At 47.6% G+C, this 23,099-nt stretch overlaps 1 protein-coding gene across 1 annotated transcript in view; it reads right to left on the bottom strand.

The window, feature by feature from the left end:
• MATN1 (matrilin 1) overlaps nucleotides 1–23,099 on the bottom strand; it is a 92,269-nt gene that overhangs the window by 44,439 nt on the left and 24,731 nt on the right. The window contains exon 2 of the mRNA XM_086957510.1: nucleotides 9,902–10,248. Coding sequence (XP_086813636.1) covers nucleotides 9,902–10,248 — 347 coding nt within the window. The remainder of the gene's footprint in view (nucleotides 1–9,901; nucleotides 10,249–23,099) is intronic.

Here is a 23,099-nt window from a genome sequence, read left to right as displayed (position 1 = left end):
GGAAGCTCCCACATAAAAAAAGTGGGCGAAGAATTTGGGCATCGTAATTAATCACAAACGTTCCATGGAGGAACATGTAAAAACTATCTCAGGCACCTGCTTCGGCATGATGTGAATGCTGAGAAAAATCTTCCCTTGGATTCCACTTTCGGCTAGAAAAACCCTTATACAGGTGCTTCTAGTCAGTAGACTAGACTATGGAAATTCGCTGATGGTAGGGATTAGAGAAGATCTATTGTCGAGGTTGCAAGTTGTCCAAAATACAGCTGCGGTCTAGCCTTGAACAAACCTGCATGAACCCCGGCATCACCCCTTTTGAAACAACTGCACCGGCTCCCTATCAGGAAAAGAGCAGTTTTTAAGCTCTTGTGTCTAGTGTTTAAAACACTTCAGGGGATGGGTCGAGTCTATCTAATGAAGAAATGAAAATCTTATATTCCCGTGCGCCAACTGAGATCGAATAGCCGACAGCTGCTCTGCACCCGGAGAATAAGGAGAGCCAAAATGGATGGTTGTGTATTCTCTCACCTAGCCCCCGCCCACTAGAATAGACTGCCAGATGATATCCATGCCTGCTCTAATCCGGCACAGTTCAAGAAACGTTCTTAAAACCTAGCTGTTCTAAACAGCCCTTCTTAATAAGATGTCTGCAACCCAGGCGCGAGAGATCCCCTCGGGGATGATTCTCAGCGCTGTACAAATCTTAATAATAATAATTTTAAAAAGCTAGATACAGTGGGTTCCCCTAACACTTGGGCTGGTTTGCAGTCATGGGTGGAAGAATCTGACTGGCAGCGTGAACTGGGTTTGTGCATTTGGAGCCCCGATTATTCGTCTTTTGCACAGTATGTCCGTAAACTGATGCCAGACATACCGTGCAAAAGACGAAGAAGAGTGATTGAGGTTGCATTGTCACCATGGACATGTAATAGATACTATTGTACGAATAATTGGGACTCCAAGTGCACAAACTAAGATTGCAATGTATTAAACAAGCTTATTCTCGAGGAAGTGGCTACCCAACTCAGTGTCTGATGAGACACTAGAATGTGTCCAGCAGGACACTACGAGGTCCACAGTGTGATAAAAACCTGAAAGCTCATAATTCCAATATGTGTGGTGACAGGAATTATATTTAATATTGGAAGTTATCACTTGCTCGTGATGAGGGCCATGTAGTTTATACAGCACCATGAACAGTACTGTCCCGAAAGCAATGGCCGTGTGTCTGACTATTTAGTCACATCCATGAGTCTGGTCACGGAGGCGTTTGTCATGTACTGACATTGGCATCTTTTACCTGACACTCTCACATAGACCATGCTCACTTACTCCAAAACCTCCTGGGGCCAAGAATCAGATGAGCGGCCAGGACAACTAGTACCCCAACCACCCATGAGAAAGGAAAATAAGTGCCATACACCAGCACCCAAAGACTTACTGCACTCTACAGCACAAGAAACCTCTAGGATCACTCAGTAATCTCCAGCTTCTATGCAGTTTGATGAACTCTCAGACAACTGAGGACCTGTGCTGATGAAGACCCACAAAGTTTGTTTCCCCGGGTCAAAACATAATGCAGGGACTTTCACACCCAGGAGGATCCATGCAAACTATCAAAAACAAACACTGGGAGCATTTTTAAGACAATTAATGACAAACAGGCTGTGTTCTGTTACACTTCTCTGCCTTCAGTGCACTGCTCCTAGTCTTCTTGCTAAAGTGTGCCAGCAGCCCCATGCTTGTAGTGCATCTGCCTACACCCTTCTGCTGCGGTGTGCGGGAGCTGACTGGCTTAAATGCTCCTGCACTATTACTATTGCAGTGTTCCGCAGCTGACGCCTACAGAGTTTCCATTCCTGCTACTAATGCCCCTGCTGCAATGGTGCCCATGCTGCATCTTCCTGCCTTCAGTGCTATTCCTGTTGCAGTCTCCTGCAGCTGACAGCCTTCAGTGATTCCTTTGCCATTACTTATACCCTGTGTCCCTGATCTACCTGCTGGAGCTTCCCTCCTTTAGTGCTCCTGCTTCTCTTGCTGTGGTGTGCTGCTGCAGACCGCCTTCAGTTCTCCAGCTCCTCTGGCTGCAGTGTGCTGCAAATTACTGCCTTCAGTGCCCTGTTCCTCCTGCTGCAATGTGCTGCAGCTGATTCTTACAGTGTTCTTGCTCCTCCTGCTCCTGCTGCAGCTTCCTTTATTCAGTGCTCCTGCTCCTCCTGCTGCAGTGTGCTGCAGCTGCCTTCAGTGTGCCTGCTCCTTCTGCTGAAGTGTGCTGCATCTGCTTCCAGTGCTCCTGCTCCTCCTGCTGAAGTGTGCTGCAGCTGCCTTCAGTGCGCCTGCTCCTTCTGCTGAAGTGTGCTGCAGCTTCCTTCCTTCAGTGCTCCTGCTCCTGCTGCAGTGTGCTGCAGCTGCCTTCAGTGTTCCTTTTCCTCCTGCAGCAGTGTGCTGCAGCTGCTTCCAGTGCTCCTGCTCCTCCTGCTGAAGTGTGCTGCAGCTGCCTTCAGTGCGCCTGCTCCTTCTGCTGAAGTGTGCTGCAGCTTCCTTCCTTCAGTGCTCCTGCTCCTCCTGCTGCAGTGTTCTGCAGATGCCTTCAGTGTGCCTGTTCCTCCTGCAGCAGTGTGCTGCAGCTGCTTCCAGTGCTCCTGCTACTCCTGCTGAAGTGTGCTGCAGCTGCCTTCAGTGCGCCTGCTCCTTCTGCTGAAGTGTGCAGCAGCTTCCTTCCTTCAGTGCTCCTGCTCCTCCTGCTGCAGTGTGCTGCAGATGCCTTCAGTGTGCCTTTTCCTCCTGCAGCAGTGTGCTGCAGCTGCTTCCAGTTTTCCTGCTCCTCCTGCTGAAGTGTGCTGCAGCTGCCTTCAGTGCGCCTGTTCCTTCTGCTGAAGTGTGCAGCAGCTTCCTTCCTTCAGTGCTCCTGCTCCTCCTGCTGCAGTGTGCTGCAGATGCCTTCAGTGTGCCTTTTCCTCCTGCAGCAGTGTGCTGCAGCTGCTTCCAGTGCTCCTGCTCCTCCTGCTGAAGTGTGCTGCAGCTGCCTTCAGTGCGCCTGCTCCTTCTGCTGAAGTGTGCTGCAGCTTCCTTCCTTCAGTGCTCCGGCTCCTCCTGCTGCAGTGTGCTGCAGATGCCTTCAGTGTGCCTGTTCCTCCTGCAGCAGTGTGCTGCAGCTGCTTCCAGTGCTCCTGCTCCTTCTGCTGAAGTGTGCTGCAGCTGCCTTCAGTGCGCCTGCTCCTTCTACTGCAGTGTGCTGCAGCTGGTTGACTTCAGTGATTCCTCTGCAGTTACTTGTAACCTGTGTCCCTTGTCTGCCTACTGCAGCTCACTGATTTTACTGCTATATACCTACTCCGTGCTGATGCTTGTCCCCTTCCGAAGTGCTCAAGTCACAACTGGCTGTGTCCTTTGTGCGCTTCACTTTTCCAGCCTTCTGTCCCACTTGCATCTCCACCCCTTCGTTACCAGACCCTTCTATTCCACTCTGGTGTTTTTAATTCCAGCCCACTCTAAACAATATTTTAAAGTTCACTGCCTGGGTGATATGGTCATGCAGTTCCCTGAGCACTCCATATTCATAGATTACGGGCAATTCTCCTCTTCCTCTCTGTTCCATGCAAGAGTGATACTTTTCCTCTCTTTCTTGCACGGCTGTCTCTTTCTTTCAACCCTTTCCTCTGCCCTCTTCTCTATTTTAAGACACTCATTTCCGCAGCCTATACTTGATTGCTTTGGGGATGCCCTCTGCAGGGTTGTGTTGTTTATAAGTGCGTATTACGGAATAGAGGAACTCGCAGCCAACATTTCTAAATATGGGGCAGCGTCAAAAAGCAATGAGGGTTGCAGCTGAAAGCCCACAGCAACACCCATTGCATGTCCCTTTGCCTCAGAGGACTGGGTGGAAAAGTGCATATTTACAAGGTGCCGTTAAGGCAAGCTAGGTAGCTTAGCCCACCATATAAATGTGCAAAATGGCACTACGCCACCTTAGCGGGAAAAAAGTGACGCTGGGGTGGCGATAGGGGCATGTAACTCTGCCCCCTAGAGTTAGGCATGCAGCAAGAGACGAGAGATACACATAGATGAGTAGCATTAAAGGAAGTACCTTTTATTTACAGTGCTTAGGAACTGACGTGTGACATGAAATGCTATAAAAGAACAGATATTGTTACAACTAGAGGCACTGCCTGTTTCTTTCTGTCTCTCCATGCCTCTAAGAGAGAGTCAGTCTGTGAAAGGCAGCCAAAAAGCCACGGAAAAGAGACAGGCAAAAATAAATAGAAATAGTGTCAGGCAGGCAAAGAAAAGCGAGACAGACATAAATAGAGAGAGCAATAAGCTTGTAGAAACAGAAGACAGACTGGGATATATAGGCATTGAGGCAGACAGTAAAGAGAAACGAGAAAAATAGAAACTGGGAAACAACTAGACACGGATAAGAGATAGGGGGCTTATAAACAGTGCGAGGAAGTCTGACACTGACTTAAAAGGCAGACAGATCTAAAGACAGGCGCGCGTAGGTAAGAAGTAGTTGTTACAGGCCCATGCTTTGTGTTTAGGGGGTGTCTGTCTGCTCGAGGGGTTCTGAATGCCGCGCTGTGACGCCTGCGCTCTCGCGCCCTCTTAGTGGCAGGCTCGAGGCTTGCTTGAGGGAGGTCTCCGTCAGGTGTAGGCCGCAGCACTCGGGTTTCATGTTCGGGGGCGGCCAGACACCCGCTGAGCTCGGCAGTCTCAGGGGAGTCGCGGCCACAGGCCCGCAGTGTTCATTTATGCAGATGTGAATTGACTGGCGAGGCCTTCTCGGCAGTCTAACCGCGGCCTTCTCGGCGCATTTCCTTAATTACACGTGCTTGGCGCTGAGGCAACCGCTCTCGTTGAGCCAGTTTTACTCTCAACGCAGACATACAAATACATACCTGGCCGGGCCCCCACCTTGAAATGTACACCGGTCCTCGGACCCAATGGACACTGGAACAAGTGATTGACTTTGTATCCAGGTTTGAAAGCAGGAGGGAGGGACGGTAGGAGAAAATCACAGGAAATGGAATCCGCCTGTGCAAGATCTGAGACAGTAAAGGGTTGTGAATACGAACTCTGCACTCCAAATGTAAGGGCACCACTGACTGCTCCCACACTCAGAGGTCAGTGTACAGTAGAGTGGGCAGGCAGTATGCAGCACAGCAGGTGCCTGACGCACTGTTTGCACACTCACAAACCTCGGATTGCTTAGTCAGGGAGTCTGATTATAAAAGCATTTTGTTGTACATCTGCATTCGAAGATCCAATGCAAGCAGTGTGCGCATGCGCAGGGAGCTCTACTACAGACTGCGGACTCATTTGGGTGTATCACAGACTGGGCACACAAAAGTAGGAAGGGGAACTACAAACTATCTTCACACCTAGGGACAGGTAAACTACGGATTGCGCACGTATTCAGGAAGACATGTAGTGCACGCTGGCCACACATCCGACCTCAGGAAGGTATGCTGAGGACGTCTGGTCTGTAACACTAGTACACCTTCCTCTTGATCTGTGCTCGAGGGACAACCACGTCTCGATGTGCACACATTCTGTAGTGCACCTGTCTCGTGTGAACACAGTTGGTAACATTCCTGCTGGATCCCCTTGTAATGTTCACACCTTGAGGCATGTGCACTACAGACTGTACAACACTGGCGCCATCTGGATGTGCAAACAGACTACGCACAGAACCAAAGGCGGGAGTATTCGAGAACCAAAGGCGGGAGTATTTGAGAAACAAACGCAGGAGTATTCGAGAACCAAAGGCGGGAGTATTTGAGACTGGGTGTAGAAACTGAGGGAGGGGTCATAAATACTGTGGGCCTCATATATGAAAAGTGTGGCATTGCTGCGTGAAAACAGCGGTGCAACACTTTTCAGTGCGCCCTCCATGCGACACCATGGATGCGACGTATTTACTGTATGGCGCTCCATGTTGCAAGGATTTACAGATACGTCAGTATTCCTGATGTATCAGTAGGCTCAAAAGTGGCGCATTGCTGGGGGGTGAATGAAAACAGACTCAACTTCAGCAATGTGTTTTTTCACAAACAGACCCGTGATCTAGAATCCTATGCTTGATAAACAAAACCTGACTCGACAGAGAACTGAAATCAGCAAGCAACAAGATGTGTAAAAATTTATCAATTCTAAGCGAGGCACAGGTAACACTGGCCAGGGATACACAGCGAGTCCAGAGTACTACAGTGTAACCCCCGACCTCTCTTTCATTGTAGGTGTTCACATCTCTTTCCATAAGCACCCCTTCACTCCGCATACATTAACATGCAACCACCAGGGCTGCTTGAGGGGCTCGAGGTCAGTGAGCGCTACATGGTCTGTCTCTCTTCGTAACTGACAGCGTCTGGGTTACTAAAGAGTAAATGCTTCTAAGATATTCAATTATGCAGCATAAAGGTTCTGATTTCACTCTGAGCTGGAACTGCTCCTTGGTCAAGGGAGCTCCTGGACTTGCCATAAGGCTTGGCTCCCTGCCCGGGCAGCCGCTACGCCAAGACAGCGAGTTGGGGCATCATCAGTCACAGTGGGTTTTGTGGCGTGGACGCTAGCCCACTGAGCAGTCCAGGAGAGCACTCCACACTTGAGCAATAGCCCGCGATCAAAGATCTCACCGGGTTGCCCATATTTGTAACATAGCTCATTGGCAAGGTATTTTAGTGGCACCGTCAGACACCTCTCATTTATTTGTGGATTTAATCAGAACTGTTTGTGTTCCATGGGTTAATGTCAAAATGTCATGGTCCTACTCAGGGGGAGGAGTATCAGAGGGACTTTCATGGCATTTTCACAATAGAATTTATCAAACTCACTTTGCTTTCTTTCTTGAGGCACAACCTCTGGCGACTCTAACACAGCCTGGCAGAAGGGGAGGGAAGTGGGCTGACTTTCAGTGGAATACACGGCCAGCCTCTTTAAATACCGCTCTCTCCCACCTCGATCCTACTTGTTTCAAGTAAAAACTGAGCAGCATATTTATGAGTCCTGTTGCGTCGCACTTGCACCATGCAATGTGGTGCAAGCGCGTCGCAACTCAAACATGAGATTTATGAAGGCACCTTGAGTGGTCTGAGTGTCTTCATAAATCTGGAGCAAGGCAACACAGCGCAAATCGCTGCGTTGTGTTACTCTGCCCGGAAGGTGTTCTATTGGCTTTGCATGAGTGTTCCTATGCAACTCCTATTGGTTTTGACGCATTCCCAGATTTACCAGAACTGGTACACATGAAAATGCACCAAAAAGATGCACCTTCCCAGGGGAGACGTAACGAGGAGAAATATCTTTATTTCTCCTTGTTACTTCCTCCTTCTGTGTGTGCTGCATTGTGCAGCACACATAGGTAGAGGAATAAGCCTCTCAGGATTGGTTTTGCACAGGAAAGTACCCCTTCCTGCACAAAAGCAGTCCTGCATGCAACACAGGCATCCTTGCACCATGGTGCAAGGGTGCCTTCATTGGCGCTAAGCAGTTGAAACAGTGCCAGCGCAGGGACAGGAACAGGAATGCACTGTCTTCTATTGAAAAAGGCACATTTCTGCCCTCTCCCTCTGACACAGCCCAGCAAGGTGACTTGCTGCCCTGCGCCACATCCTCAGAAATATGCCCTTAATCAATGCCTCCCTTAATTTCAAGATGGCAGCTAATGCCTGAACTATCCTCAGCACTGTTCTGCTTTGGATCCTCTCGATCCTTATGCCACCTCCTCCTTTACTGTCTTATGGTTCTGTAAAAGCTGTCATACCATGCTCCCCATCGCTTCATGGCTAACAAGTATTTTCTGCTACGCTAATCAGTTCTGGTTCTTCATCTGAGGGAGCCTTGCCAGCTTCTGTGCAATGCATCTTATAGTCTGGGCCACTGAAATTATGTGATTCTGCATCAGCGCCGTTTTTCACCTAATTATGGATTTGCTGCATAATCCGTCATCTGCTGCACAATCTGCAGAGTGAAAAACAATTGTTTGTAGCTCAAACAGATCCTAAGATACGAAAAATGTGACAAAGTGTTCCCGCAAATTTGATGGCTGGTCATCGTTAGTTGCTTATTGCTGTTTTTAGTAGGTGAAATATTTGCCCATACAGTGGTAAAATAATGAAATTATACATACTATCGCAAAATGTACCGCGCTGCGCCGCATAATTTGCCTTTTCTGTGGTCCTCCTCTGTTCATATTCCAATGGCCCTGCTTATAGCGTATCACTGCTAAGTGAAATTTCTGGATGAAGTGGAGGTGGAGAGCACCATACTTTTTTTTTAATTGAGTTAACTTGTTTATATTGCACATACATGTTCCAATAGCAACAGAGCACTATACATAGTGAATTACAGAGTCAATGAACTGTTAAACCAACAACAACAATATAGAGGTTAGCAAGATCATTGCAGAATATATAGTAAAGATCAAAAGTGGCAACAATAGTTAGAAAGTACATACATGAAAAGAAATGATAAAAAATGTCAATTTTTTCCGAGATTTATATTTATTAGAGTATCTTAATTAAGTGACTATATTATTTCATGCCTGCTACATTTTTTTACTTTCTGTAAGTGGTGCACATATCTTGGCGTGCAAATTGTGCAATCCACGTGGTAAAAACAAAGACCCTTTTTTGAATTTTTAAGAAATGTTTCATATTTTACGTGATGTGTGTTGCATGATTTACATAGCAAATATTTTTCAGGGCTTGGCTGATGCACATGCTTTATAATCTCAGCTGCCCTCCACCCTCTCCCGTGTTGTGTTGCTTGACTTGCCCCTCCCCATTATTTTTCTTGTTTACCTTCTCCACAATCGCCTTCCACCCCATACCGTCTTGTGTGGCTTGACTCCCCCCCGCTGTTGTGTTGCTTGACTTGGGGCAACCCCCCTTCCCCCCTGTTGGGGTGCTTGCCTTGTTGCTATTCAACATAACTAAAAGACATTGACATTGACCCCAGTAGCTCTCTTATTGCCAAGATCTATTGGCTTTGAGTTTTTGCTTAACCCAGCCCAACTATAATCTCACCCCATACAGGAAAATATAGGATAATGCACGAATGATGGATTACTTTTGGGGAAGACGGTAAGCCAAATTAAATGTTGGTTAGTGCAGAAAAACAACATATGGCCCTAGAATCCTACATGGCTCCCAAATGGATATCTAAAAGTGATAGGGGCGAGACTGAGTACAAGAAAAAGGCACTGGAACTGCAAGTGTGTGGAGCAGGTGAAGGCCGAGAACAAGACAATGCAAGAATGTCCTTTCATCTGCTACTGGCATCTGCTCAGGAGCTCACACAATCCTGCCAGCCACAGAGACTCCAATGCTCAGATTCCTTTCAGTCACAGGCCTCCTCCTCTCTACCCATTCCATTTTGGGTCCCTTTGTGTCCACATCTACTCACCTCATGGCCACCAGCACCAGTAGCTATCTTGAAGACTAGGATTCTGTGCTCCTCAGATATCAATTCCTGATCCTCTGTGATGATGATATTCACTAATGCAAGCTAAAAATATTTTCTTCTCCTGGGATCTCCAGTTACTGAACAGAAGCAGATGGAAACATATACTATACAATACGCTATTTTTGAGTTTACTTAGAGAATGGACTATCATTAGAAGAGCATTACAAATTTGTTGCAGAAATCAACTGAGAGCTGAATGAACTAACTGCACTTTTATTGTCAGACACCTACTTTCTGCAGTTATTGACCTTTTACAACATTATTATGATGCCATGACTTCCATTTGTTTTTAAAATTAAAATGATAATCAAGAGTCCCTTTGGTGTGCCCTCTTAAAGGCTTTTTAGTGGGATTGGCCTACCTGGACATGTATACATGTCTCTATTTAAGTACCAAGCACCCCAGCTGTAGGATATATGAATTATATGCTGTTTACCTTGCTGATATCAGGAGATCTCACTCTGGCCCCTTCGGATTCAGAGAATGCATTGTTCATGGAAAACTGGATGGCCAAACCAGTCATAGTTCCAGTTGATAGTGGCTCAATTTTCTTGACTGCCTGGAGCAGGGCCGTGGTGGTCTTGTGGGTTTTCAAGGAGAACTCATTCTTGACAGAGCTTGCATAGTTGACAACACCAACGCGGGTTGCGTTGACACCCACATCTAGAGCCCCAATAACCTGTGACAGGAAGACCTTGACCTGCTCAAACTCCGAAGGACGCACGCTGCGGGAGCTGTCGATGATGAACACCAAGTCAGTTGGCCGCGTCCTGCACTGTGGTCCTGTTGGAGAGAATATGAAGGCATGTGAAGCATGAGAATAACAAGAACAGTTGGCATGATAAATGCTACAAAAGACTTTGGTAGGTATAGCCTGCAATCATGACTACTAGAGGCTGTGGCACAAACTGAGAGCTCTCACAAGCAAGAGAGGTTCTTTGCTAATGCTTGTTGAAATTGCTGCCAAAATATACCTTCTGCTCCTACATATTGTTAAGATTGCTTGAGCGATAGCAAAATGCACTATGTGATGGGAGCAGGCTTCAGCAAAGCTCTCTTTGCAGATGCTCTCTCACCCCTTCTTACCATTGTGAATGAATGCCTCCTTCTCTCTAGGCATCTTCCCAGAAGCTTTCAGGACAGGCCAGATATGTTCACTCCTAATGAAAACCTCACTAGACTTTGATGATCACCCAACTACCAACCCATGACTCACCCACCATTCATGGATAAGATCATGTGAAACTTGAAGACCGCATTAATGCTTACTATCTCCTGCACAACTGCCAGACTGGCTTATGATCATGCTGCAGTAGAGGCTGCTAACTAACATTTTGTAGACAATGCCCGCTTGAGCAAAGTTGAAGATGCCTACTGATATTGCTTAACCTCTCAGTCCCCTTCAACACAGTTGATCGTCCCACCCTCTTACTCATCCTAGAGTCCTGAATGTGATTTATCAGCAATGTCCTTCACCGGTTCTCCTCCTACCACTCAAACTGACTCCAGTTTGTTCACATGAGCAAGTTCTGGTTACAAAACATCCCTATTACTTGTGGAGTATCCCAAGGGACTATCGTGTCTCCTGTCACCTTCAATCCATACATGGAGCCACTTCCTGCTCTACTTACAGATAATAGCATCAAGATTTACCAATAAGTTGATAATAAATAACTCTATTTCAAATTCTCCTCTGCTTCAGAAATCCAATGCCTCAAACACTGCTTGCACGTCATCATGTCATCCATAACTGGATGTCCAGAATCTACCTGAAGCTCAGCACAAACAAGACATAATTCCTGTTATTTGCCAAGATCAATAATCAAGACACAATACAAACCTGGCTCCATGACATGAACCTTGACAATTTCGAACACCAACTTACAATGAATACCAAGTCACTTGGATTCACCCTGGACACCTACCTCACGCTCTAGGAGGATAGTGCCAAAAAAACATAGACAACCTAGTACCATCTCTCTCTTCTAAATATAGTTGTATAATTTCTTCCAGAAAGCGAATTCAGAACTGTTGTTCAAGCCCTTGTACTCTTGAACCTGGGTGGTGGTAATGCCCTACTCCATGGCTTCCCAGAACCCACACTGGCACCACTTAGGGCCATCCTTCATGCTGCAGCACTTCTCATCCAGGGCCTGAAGAAATATGACCACATCACTTTCATCCTGATGGAACGCCATTGGCTCCATTGGCACCATCTTCAAAGCCAACTGCATCATTTACAAAGCTATCATGACCGGCACCCCTAAATATCTTGCAGATAAGCTCACCCTATCTGTTGGATAATGGCATACCCACAGCCAGAACACCATCAGATACAGACTAAGAAGTGTAAAAAAGAAAAAACAAGACAGCAGGGGGTTGATTCACAAAGGGCCTCTGCTCTGGTAACAGAGGCCTCAGCAGTCATGGCAGGGGGCCCCGCACTTGTCACAATACTTTTGCAGTGAGTACCTGTAGTGCTGAGGTTCCTCCATGAGTGCAGGGCCCCCAAGACTGCAGGGCCTCTGCCACGAATGTGGATGCCCTTTGTGAATCGGCCCCCAGGTCTTTTGCATCTATGTGCCCAGGATCTGGTACAACATCCCCGTACACAGCAGGACCGCCCCAACAATGCTCCAATTTAGGAAAGAGTCTTTAAAGAACACTACATCACAATTCTTTAGCCATCCCTAACCAAGCTTTCTCTCCTCTTACTCGTTGACTTTATACCTGTCTTTGACAATGTACAGCACTCCGCTGCGTTTTGGTTAGGTCAGCACTATAAGAATACTACATACATACATACATACACATATACATAAATACATACATTCATATGGAATTAGTAGAATATAAATATTTTTGGGAAAATGAAGCCAGCTAGATCCACAGGAGTTTCTCTTTGTCACTTTGTACTATACCGAAGAGGCACGTGAGCTTCATTGTTATTCTAAATAAAGAGATCATTGTAAATTGTTACATGCTAAGCACTGGACGTGCTCTAGCTTCTTCCAGCTGTTTCGTGACCTCCTCTCTATTCTGCGTATTCCCTGTCATTTGCTGCAGCTTGGTTTCTCCCTTCCCAATTCTTTCCTCCAAATTTCTCAACTCAGCCCTATCCATCCTATTCTTATAGGAGACCTGACTTTGTAAGGCACCTCGTGCATACGCCTTAGTTGCTAAGCTAATAACGAGAATGATCTGAAGTATGTGTGCTGGGAAGCATCAGTCAAGGAGCATATGGTGCGAGTTGCTTTCGTGAGACTGACAAAATCATCAGTAACTAGAAAGTAGAACGCGAGTAGTCTCTGTTGAGGAAATGGAAGAGGTCAAAGGAGCACTTAAGTTAGTCCTTTGTAGGTCCCACTTGGTTTTTGCATCCAGGTATCTCTCCAGATCTTTGGCCTTTGGCCTTTGAGATGAAGTGGTCTGCTAGGAAGTTGCAAAGTTTTTGTGGATTGGTGATTTTGTAGCTTGAACACTCCAGATTAAGGCATCTGACAAGTCTCTTGTGAAGTTCCTCAGCTGGACATGTAGCTTCATAGCTGTGTTACGAGTAGTAAAGAATTATGACACTTCTGATAACAGACACAGGAGTGAAGTGAGTGTGAGTATGTCATCAAGATTTTTTGGGGCATATTTACAATAACTGGCGCATCCCTGCAAATCAGCAAGGTTGCGTCAGTTACTGTGCGCCACAGCTCCGCCATCATGGATGCGCCGCATTTACAATGCGGCGCACCATGGGGCAAAAACGGCACAGATGAGTCACGCATCTGTGCCGTAAAAGTGACGCATTGCTGGAGTTGAGTCGCAAGCGCGACGCAGCTCCAGCAATGCTCTGGGGGCCCTATCTAGTTTATGCTGCGTCAATCCTTATGCCTGCTTCAGGCAGGCGCAGGGTTTTGACGCAGCATGGGCCTAAAAGTGACTGAGTGAAATCCTGTAGATTTCACTCAGTCACTTTTAGGAGGCGTTCCTGCGCCGGAACGCCCCCCCTGCACAGGAACGCCTACATGTGGCGCAGGGCATTACAACGTGACGCATCTCCCAGATGCGTCACGCTGTAAGTACCCCCGCACTGTGGAGGAGAATTTGCGCCGCCGCTGCGTCACAAAAGTGACGCAACAGCGGCGTAAATAAGGCGCAAGGAGCTTGTAAATCTGCCCCTAGGTCTTTTTCTTTTTTCTTTATATTTTTGTTGAGAGACTTTAGATCTGATTTCATTCCACCACCTTTCCAGCGGTGACAGGAAGCTGCATTGATCTTCAACAGAATGATGTTGTGACGGACCATTACAGCAAATGGTGAAACCATTGAGCCGAACTTGTTGGGTTGTTAGGTATTGAGGAGGTAAGTTGAACGTGGCATTTGAGTGGCTCCAGTGTTTCCATGCTCTGGCAGTTGTCTGGCCGTTAGTACCTATATCACTTCACTAGTGGACAGGGTTTGTGGGGACAGAAATCAAGTATGGTATGAGCTCTTGTAACATGATATTTGCTTGTCACTACCATTAGCACTAGAGGAGCTAAAAAGTGTATGCCCAAATATGTGGGTGTGATAGGCCACCGTTTGGATGAGTACAAGAGATTGCAGATTGGAGAGTAGGCTTTTAGCTATAGGCAATTGAGCAACATTTGTTAGGTTTTAAATCGATCTCACACAAAGTCTAGTTGATGGTCAGCAAAGGCAGCAATATGTGGTCGAGGCCTGTATAAAAATGTTTAAGGATGTTGAAGGTCATTAGACAAATAGAGAATCACAGTATGGAGCATTACAGTCTACAATGAACTGTAGAAGTATGCTCCATGTAAATATATATTTTTTTATATACAATAAAAAATTACAGAAATCAAAAAAAAAAAGAAAATGTTTATGGGCAACTCCACGTCCAGACTTAGTTGATTTCACATGTATGCGTGTAAGTAACTATAGCTTCATGAAATATTGGTGCTGTGTTACTGCTTAGTGATGTTTCTGTTATATACAGCGGGTTGGGGTTTGAGTCTGAAATCAGGTCGCAGACATTCAGTCTATTTTTATTCAAAGATTTTGAGGTTAAGAGATGCTTTAGTGTACAGTGGCATTCCAACTACAGACCTAGGTAATCTTCAAATAAAAAGATAAGGTGGCGTTTTTCACCAGGCCAGGTAGCCTTCTTTTGACCCATGTGGCCATGCCATTCACCCATGTGTCCATTCACCCAAAGGCCTAGGTAGCCTTTCATTGACAGACCCATGCAACCTTCCACTTCAGTCCCGGGTAGACTTCTTTACACAGACCCATTCAGCTTCCCATTACAGGCCTGGTAGGCTTCTTCCCTCAAGCCAAGGTAGTCAACCATTGACAGATTTATAGGATGTTCCACCCAAAAACTCAGGTAGCCTTCCACCCACACGCCTAGGTGGCTTTCCATTTTCACACCCAGATAGACTTCTATTCAAAATCCATTCAGCAAAATTTCCACAGGCCAGCTAAGCTTCTTTACCACAGGTCCAGGTTGCCTTCGTTCGACACGTCTTTGGGGTGTTCCATCCCAGGACCCAGCTAAAATTCTACCCGGTCGTCTAGGAAACCTTCCATTCTCAGACATTGTTATATTTGCATACACAGGAAATGTTTCAGTTCCTCCTTTGTTTACCATTCACACAATGTAATTCTATATTTCGAAAAGGCATTCAGGGTGGAAGGATGTATCCCTGCCTGTAATGGACTAGAGAAGTGAGTAGCGAGAGGCAGTATGACAAAAGAGTGCAAAACTGTAGATCAGCTAGCATGGGGTTGTTCCAGGTCTTGACTGTGAGGTATGAGAAGGAGCATCCACCACTTCTGGTTTTCTTGATGCAAGCGAGGTGTGCTCTTGCCTGGGACGCAGATTGAAGATGTCTCCTGGGTTGGTAGAAGTTGAGGTGGTGGTTGAGGTAAGCGCTACCAGTGTTTTTAATAGCTATGCAGGGGTGATTAAGTTGCTTAAACTTACATCTTTCCTGGAATGGGAGCCAGTGGGGATTGTTGAGGTGTGGAGAGATGTGACTATTTCGCTGGAGGTTCAGAATGAGTCTGGTGGAGGCATTCTGGGTGGTATGGAGTTAGCATAGGATATGGGCTGGAATTCTGATGTAGAGTGCATTGCCGTAATCAAGTCTACTACTTGTGATGAGAGCCTGAATGACCGTTTGTCTGGTGTTCAGTGGATTTGACATTAAAATCTTGCATAGCATTCACAGGATGTGGAAGCATGATTTGGAGACAGTGTTGATCTGTCTGCTCATGGAGAGGTTGGTGTCCAGGATGATCCAGAGGTTCTTGGCATGGTCCACAGGGGTTGGTGTGAGGCCAAGTTCGGAGGGCCATCAAGAGTGGTCTCATGGGTAGTGGTTGTTGCCGAAGATTAGGACTTTGGTTTTGCCTGTGATGAGCTGGAGCCAGTTGGTATTATATTATAATATTACTTTTCTTTTCAAAAACAAAATTTTCGAAGCAGGATTTTGTTTTGGAAATAAAAAAGAAATTCCCCACATGTCATGGGAGATTTCTCCCATGGCATGGTGGTCATTTACAAGTTTTCACAGCCTTTATGCCTGGCAGTGACAGACAGTGAAATCTGGCCATTTGACTGCGCACTCTAAATCGTGGAGGCGGTCAAATGGCTACACCTTCAAAGCCCTTAAGCTGTTGGGAAACTTGAGGTGTATGTTAGGTTAAGAGACAGAATAGTCCCCGACGCTGACATATTTTAGTTCTGCCCAACTCTAAATGAGGCAGGCAGAACTTCAGTTTGGCGAAGAGGGTAATTTGTTGCCTTTGTGACTAAGTACCCTCTGCGCCAAACTCTAAAAAAGGCCGTTAACTTCCAGATACTTACCTCATCACCCAGTCCTAGACATCAGATGTAGCGCGATTGAGAAACAGTCATAGACATGTGTATTAAGTAATGAGGACAACGTTTAAACGCTCATCACTTTGAAGGAGACATGTTTGGAAACACAGTTCAGAAAAGCAAGAAAACTAAAAAAAACTCTGATGTCTCTGAAGATCAGCAGAAGAAACTGATGTTGTTTGAACCTCGGATGCCTTTATCAACCTGCTTTGTCTTGTCCAGAACGTTGGCTCATAAATTCATGAGCAGCACATCAACAACAACACCTGACACATGTGATGTTGAATATTTACTGGTGAGACAGTTCATGATGAGGAACCTGCATGATGAGGAACCTGCAGAAAGCAGTATCCATTAGAATATGCACAGCAGACGCATAAATATGCAGTAAAGATACCAATCAAATGGCATCTTCACCAGCAGCATTATGCTAGGTATACACAGATTTACTAACGGGGTGTACACATGACTGGAGGCCTGTAGAATTAAGAAGCACAAGAGATGGTTTTGACACAAGGCTAGAAAGACTTCCTACACTGTGGACTAAAGTGACAATTACTTTTTAAGAACATAGCAGAGCTTGTCTTTAAGTACATTACACCACTTGACACGTGCTTAGCAGTGAGTGTTTAAGCGTGTTGCTAAATGACACAAAAAGAGCAATGCCCTCTGTGTCCAATCGGCCTCTCTACTAAGACAACCGAAAGTAACAGTGAGCACGACATTACGTGGCCTGCATCATCGGTAATCATGGTATGAAACGAGCACTTCAAGATTCGTCAGCGCCCATCAGTGAGGCTCAGATAGATGTCAGAGGGCCATATTATAAAGCAAGGGCGATACATTATCGCCGCTTTTATCGCCAGGAAACTGCTGCTAAAGCGGCGATAATGGGCTTTATAATATGCCCATGTGAATTCCCATAGAAGCCCAGGTTCTGGTGCGGCAATAATGTATCGCCCTTGAACGGCTGCCGGCTCCTGCTTTGCCTGAAAAGACTAGATGGAAGATTGGGGGCAAGGGGTTCGGGATCACCGGAATTTACAAGACTCTTGTGGAAAACATTGCTTGAGCTGTGCATCTCTTCTGTGGGACAAACCTTGAAACATACCTCCCCTGCTAAGTTAAGTCTAGACTGACTAAACCCCTCGTGACTATCAACTTCCAGTTTCAAATACCTGTCTTGTAACTTCCACGCCACCGCCAACCCCCCAACCCCACCGCAAAGAGCTTTGAAATTGCTGAATGTCGGCCCCCGAGGGAAGTAGGGTCGCAGGTCTGTTTTCCCCCGGGGTGTTTGCACAATGAGGCAGGAAGGACAAGCTGTTGGGGTCAGGGGGTTGGACAAGGGGGTGGGCTTAGGAAGGGGATATAAGGGTGCAGGGGAGGAATGCTCTTCCTGCACCGAGCACCATTGGGAAGGGTTGGGAACATTTTGGAGAGTAGGTTTTCAGTGGTAGTTAGGCCCTGAGGTTTATTGGGAGTCAATCTGCCGTTTGGTTGGGCAAGTTCCTATGCAGAATAGGTGGAAAGCTCCTGAAGGGTAAATTGCCTCACCTGGCGTTTCCCGATGTCTGCTCTCAATGCGGAGGCCACCCGAGCTGCACTGCGTGTGTTGGATCACTTGGGCCGGGAAGACCTCTTGTGACCCGGCGTGCTCGACCAAGCGTGGGTCGGGATGGCCCGCACGCCGAGGTCGGCGTCAGACGGAGTTGCTGCTGTGGTGGTGGCGTGCTTGGATGAGCCACCACCGGGAACCAGAGGTACGTTGGGCAGGGGGCGGGGCCAGACCAAGAAAGAGCCCGCGAAGAGCGGGGGCAGGAGTCAGAGTCTGTCTGCCCATCTCAGTAAAGAGGGTTTGACAGAAGGCCTTCCTATGTGGCAGTGTGATGCTGCTGGGGAGGCACCCACTTTGATTGTGAGCGACGGGAGAGGGTAGGGCACCGTCGAATTGGCAGCCCTTTGTTGAGTGAGGATGTTGGGAGGGGGCATGGGGGACCGGGCGAAGTGTAGGCAATACATTTATCTAGGCCCAATAAGGGTCAGGACCAGGAGGTTGGTCAATTGGAGGAGACTCCCATGGATCTTACGTGGAGGCCAGCACATAGGCCCCCTCAGCAACATGGGGGAGCTGGGGCCTTCCAGTCCATGATTAAGAAGGCCAAAGTAGGGGGGCCTGGGGATGAGGCCCTGAGAGGACAAGGGCAAGGGAGAGATGTTGCAGGGGCCAAAGCCCCCTGCCCATCCTGCCAAGGTGGGAGGGGATGTCCCTGGAAGAAAAGATCCGGGAGCAACGCAGGATCATCTGGGAGTCTGAATTGAGATGCGAGGAATTATGTGCGACAAGGGAGGGGAGGGGCTGCGATCTCTGTAATGAGGGGTCTCCCACGTTGGAGGAGAAGGCATGGGCAGAACAGGAGACCAGGGCAGGGGGGTCCAAGGGCAAGTGGGTGTGGGTGGAAGAGTTGAGTCACCCCCAGACAGGGGCAGGGACAGCCAGGATGGCAGAGAGACCTGGTGGTGCAGGGGACCCCTTAGGTTGGAGCAGCCTGTGGGGGTTCAAGCCAGCAGTGGAGGCTGGTAGGAATGTGGGTGGGCCGGCAGGATGCAAAACAGTTCCCAGATGCCGGCAAGAAGTAGCAGGGGGTCCGTGGCAGCCTACCATCCAACGAGGGATCGGGTATCGGCAGCATGTGTGGAAGAATGTAGTGGTGCGTCTTCAAAGAAAGGAAAAGGGCAGAAGAGAGAGGTGCATGAAGTGATGTGGGCACCTGCAGAGTTTGAGCCTGAGTTGCAATTGCATTACAGTGATGAAAGTGATGAACTGGAGGAGGGAGGATGTGCCGGCGGGACCTGCAGACGGTATGGGGAGGTCAACCAGACAGCTTGGTGTTTTGCAGGAGGCAAGTGGGGCCAAAGGCAAGTCTAAGTCGGGCAATAAGAAGAAGGTCAGCATCAAAGGAAAGGACAGAGAAGCACAAGCAAACCTGTCAGGTGAAGATCATTGGTGGGCTGCTCGGGGTGGTGGTTCAAAAGGGTGGCGGAAGATACTCTGCCGGTCGGTAGGTGTGGGGGGTGGGTCATTGAGGGACACAAGAGCACCATCAAGCACAACAGTGGCGCCTGCAGCTGGGGGGGGAGGTATATGGGATAAAACAATTGTTTAGAGCGAGTGTCCTGACGAGCAAAGCAGAAGGGACAGAAGGAAAGGACGACAAAGGGGACAACAAACATCATAAAAACTCCCCTACATGGGTTTGGCTATACCGTTGGGGTCACACTTATCTGACAAAACGAGAACCAGGATTTGGAGGCACGAGTATGTGGGTGTCTTTAAACTGTTACATAGAGAGATCTAGGCAAAAAAAGGGTCAAAAGAAGAGGAGTGGGAGCTGACGAGGAGGCCCAGGCTGCCCATTAACATGGAGAACTGGACCTCTGCTTTTCTCATATAAGCCAGTATTTATTGTGAAAAGCACCTTGACATGGACATAGCTTTATTAAAATACATGGACATCATCCGGAAGGCACAGATGGATTTTGGGGAGTTTGCCTGATTAAGCTATGACAAGGAGTTTGGGGCTGGAATCAGCATTAACCCTGATAAGCCATAGGGTGAGGTAGACCAAGAACTGTGGATGCAGTGGATGTCATCCATGCAGTCGTCAGCATCCACACACACAGCCAGTGGCTTGCCAGTGACGTACCAGTCCTTTCCGGCATGTCCCGCCCAGTGCCGGGAGGGGGGACTAATGTTAGCACAGGGAAAGCAGGTCCACCACCTAAGAAGGGAGGGCACCACAGGAGTCTGTTGGAATTTCAACAAGGGTGTCTGTTCAAGATACCCCTGCAAATGTAAGCATGCATGCTCCAAGTGTGGGGGGCAGCACCTGCTCAAACAGTGCTTTACCTTGGCCACACCAGCGGAGCAATGGTGGGTCACTATGGTCAGAGGACAGGCTGAGCCATAGGGCTCATACCCCAGTTAGGATCGAGGCCATGAGCCCGTGGCTCTCGCTGTACCCTGCTAGAGAGACTGCGTTAAGGAGTCAGTGGTGATTTACTGAATGTTTTCGGGAGGGTTACCAGGGTCCCAGAGAAAAGAGGTGGACAGATAATTTGAAATCAGCCAGGGAGTTGCCACAAGTGGTAGGAAAAATTGAGAAAAGAAGTGGAGGAAGGCAGGATAGCAGGCCCATTTGATGAATGGCCGGTAGAACACTTGTTTATATCACCTCTAGGGGAGGTTCCTAAGAAAGAGCCGGGAGAATACAGGATTATCCATCATTTATCCTTGCCTGAGGGGAGGTCCGTAAACAACTTCCTTGCAGAGGAGGAGTCAAGGGTGCTGTATGCTTCAGTAGATGACGCGATCCGCCTAGTGAGGTCGCGTGGGCAGGGGGCAGAAATGGCAAAATGTGATGTGAAATCGCCCTTCCGTCTACTTCCTTTACACCCCTTGGATTTCTCATTGCTACGGATGCAGTTTGAGGGGGCCATCTTCATGGAAAAGGTCTTACTAATGGGCTGTGCGATCTCTTGGGCATTGTTTGAGTTTTTCAGCACGTTCCTACAGTGGGCTTTCATGAGGATAATTGGCCATCGGGAAGTGTCTCATTACCTGGATGATTTCTCATTCATCGGAAGAGGAAATTCAGGAGATTGTGTGAAAGCGTTACAACAGTTTCAGGCTATGGCGCAGTGTTTTGGAGTTCCCCTAGGGCCAGAGAAAACAGCTGGGCCCAGCTGTAGGTTGACTTTCCTGGGCATAAAACTGGATTCAGTCCAGTGGATGGCCAGGTTGCCCGCGAGGAAGGTGACGCATATACAGGCTTTCCTGTTATGGGTGATTGGAGAAAAGAAGATTTATTTGCGGACAGTGCAGCAACTCATGGGTTTCCTGAATTTTGCTTGCCGGGAAGTGAGAGCAAGGAGGACGTTCTGCTGATATCTCGGCTTGGCCATGTCTTGGGCAGTGCTACCACAGAGTCAGGATTTCAATGGGTGTCAGGGCGGATTTGAGGGTATTGCAGACATTTATGACTGCATTTAATGGAATGGCCTTGGACTTTGTGAAAGACAGGACGATCTGGCAGGTTCAAATTCTTTCTGATGCAGCAGGGGCATTTGGTTTTGGTGTCTTTTGGGATGGACGATGGTGCGCTGAAGAATAGCTGGGACATTGTTTAAAGCAAGGGAGGAGCATAGCTTTCCTGAGTTTTTCCCGTTGTTGATGGCGTTAGCGGTATGGGGCCCAAAATTTCAGAACAGGTCGGTGCTATTCCATGTAGACAACATGACGGTAACAGAGCTAGTGAACAAACAGAAAGCTAAAGACTTGAGGGTCTTGCGGCTGCTGCATAGTTTCATGGTGAAATGCCTACAACTGAATGTAGTATTTTGTGCAAAGCTTGTTCCAGAGGCAAGTAATGACATTGTGGATGCTTTGTCTCTTTCGCAGTGGCAGCGATTCCGACGATTGGCACCTGGAGTGGCTGCATGCATGACAGAGCGGTCGGACAACATCTGTGCCAGGGGGGAGTGAGAGGCCTGGTTGAGAAGTCTATAGCGGAAACTACAAGGTGCAGCTACAGGCTGGCTTGGACTGAATTTGGATCTTTTATGGGCTGGACCTTGGAAGCATGGAACATGTCCCGACAAGACACTGAACAGGGAATGATACATTTTGTTCTAAGTTGTATTGATAAGGGTTTGTCACAGACAACAATAGCGGTGAAATTGGTGGGGATCTCATTTTACGGTAAATTGTACATGGGGTTTGATCTTGCAAAAGATGAGATCCTCAGTAGAATGCTAAAAGGTTGGTGACGTGAACGGGGGGAAAGGATGGGGGGGTGCTCCAAGGGAGGCGATTAAGTTTGAATTGTTGCAGAGTTTGCTGGGGGTTTTGCCCAATTGTTGTTATGATGGATATGAGGTTTCAGTATTTAGTTTATGCATGGTGTGGATGTTTTTTGGTGTGTTTCGGGTTTCTGAGTTGTTGGGCACGAGAAGGGAAGGCGTGGAGAACATACGAGGAAATAAGATTGGATAGAGATCAACTGGGAATTTGGCTGGGACATTCAAAAACAGTCCAGGTAGGAAGGGGTAAAGGGGTGTGATTGAATGAGAGTGGATGCAAGGGAGTGTGCCCAGTGCGTGAATTGCTAATTTTCTTGAGCAGGTCAGGAAGACCATGAGGTGAACATTTTTGTAATGCGTCCAGGGAGAGGTTGACGGCATTTCAGTTGTTGGCGGTATTGCGCATGGAGTTAAGGCGTTTGGGTAGGGACCCTGCTAGATATGGCACAGACTCTTTCCACATTGGTGTAGCTATGGCTGCAGCATGACTGGGCTGATCATGGGACAGAATACGTCAGATTGGGAGGTGGAGATCCAGGTGCTGTGAGAGATATGTGCGCAAATAGGAAGAGATGGTTTTTCGAAGGGTCTGCAGCGACTACAGAAGGAGCCTTAATTTGTGCACTAACATATTTTCTTGTTATAGGTTGTGTGGGTGGCCAGGGGACCATGGCGGTTACCTGAATCATTGGACACTCTTTCATACATTGGGCAGCCACCAAATACGCAGATCGACTAGTCTACGGTCTTCTTAACCTGGGTATGAAGGGCAGCCATAATGAGGTGCATTGGTGGGGTAAAGAAGGGATGCGTTGGGGGGCATTACTGCCCTGGCTGACAAAAATGATATCGCAGAGAGGCTGCCCTGATATGTGGGTCCTGCATTTGGGCG

Source organism: Lissotriton vulgaris, chromosome 2_1 (assembly GCF_964263255.1).
Source record: "Lissotriton vulgaris chromosome 2_1, aLisVul1.2, whole genome shotgun sequence".
NCBI classification, from domain to species: domain Eukaryota; kingdom Metazoa; phylum Chordata; class Amphibia; order Caudata; family Salamandridae; genus Lissotriton; species Lissotriton vulgaris.
This window is presented reverse-complemented; position numbering and strand designations above follow the sequence as displayed.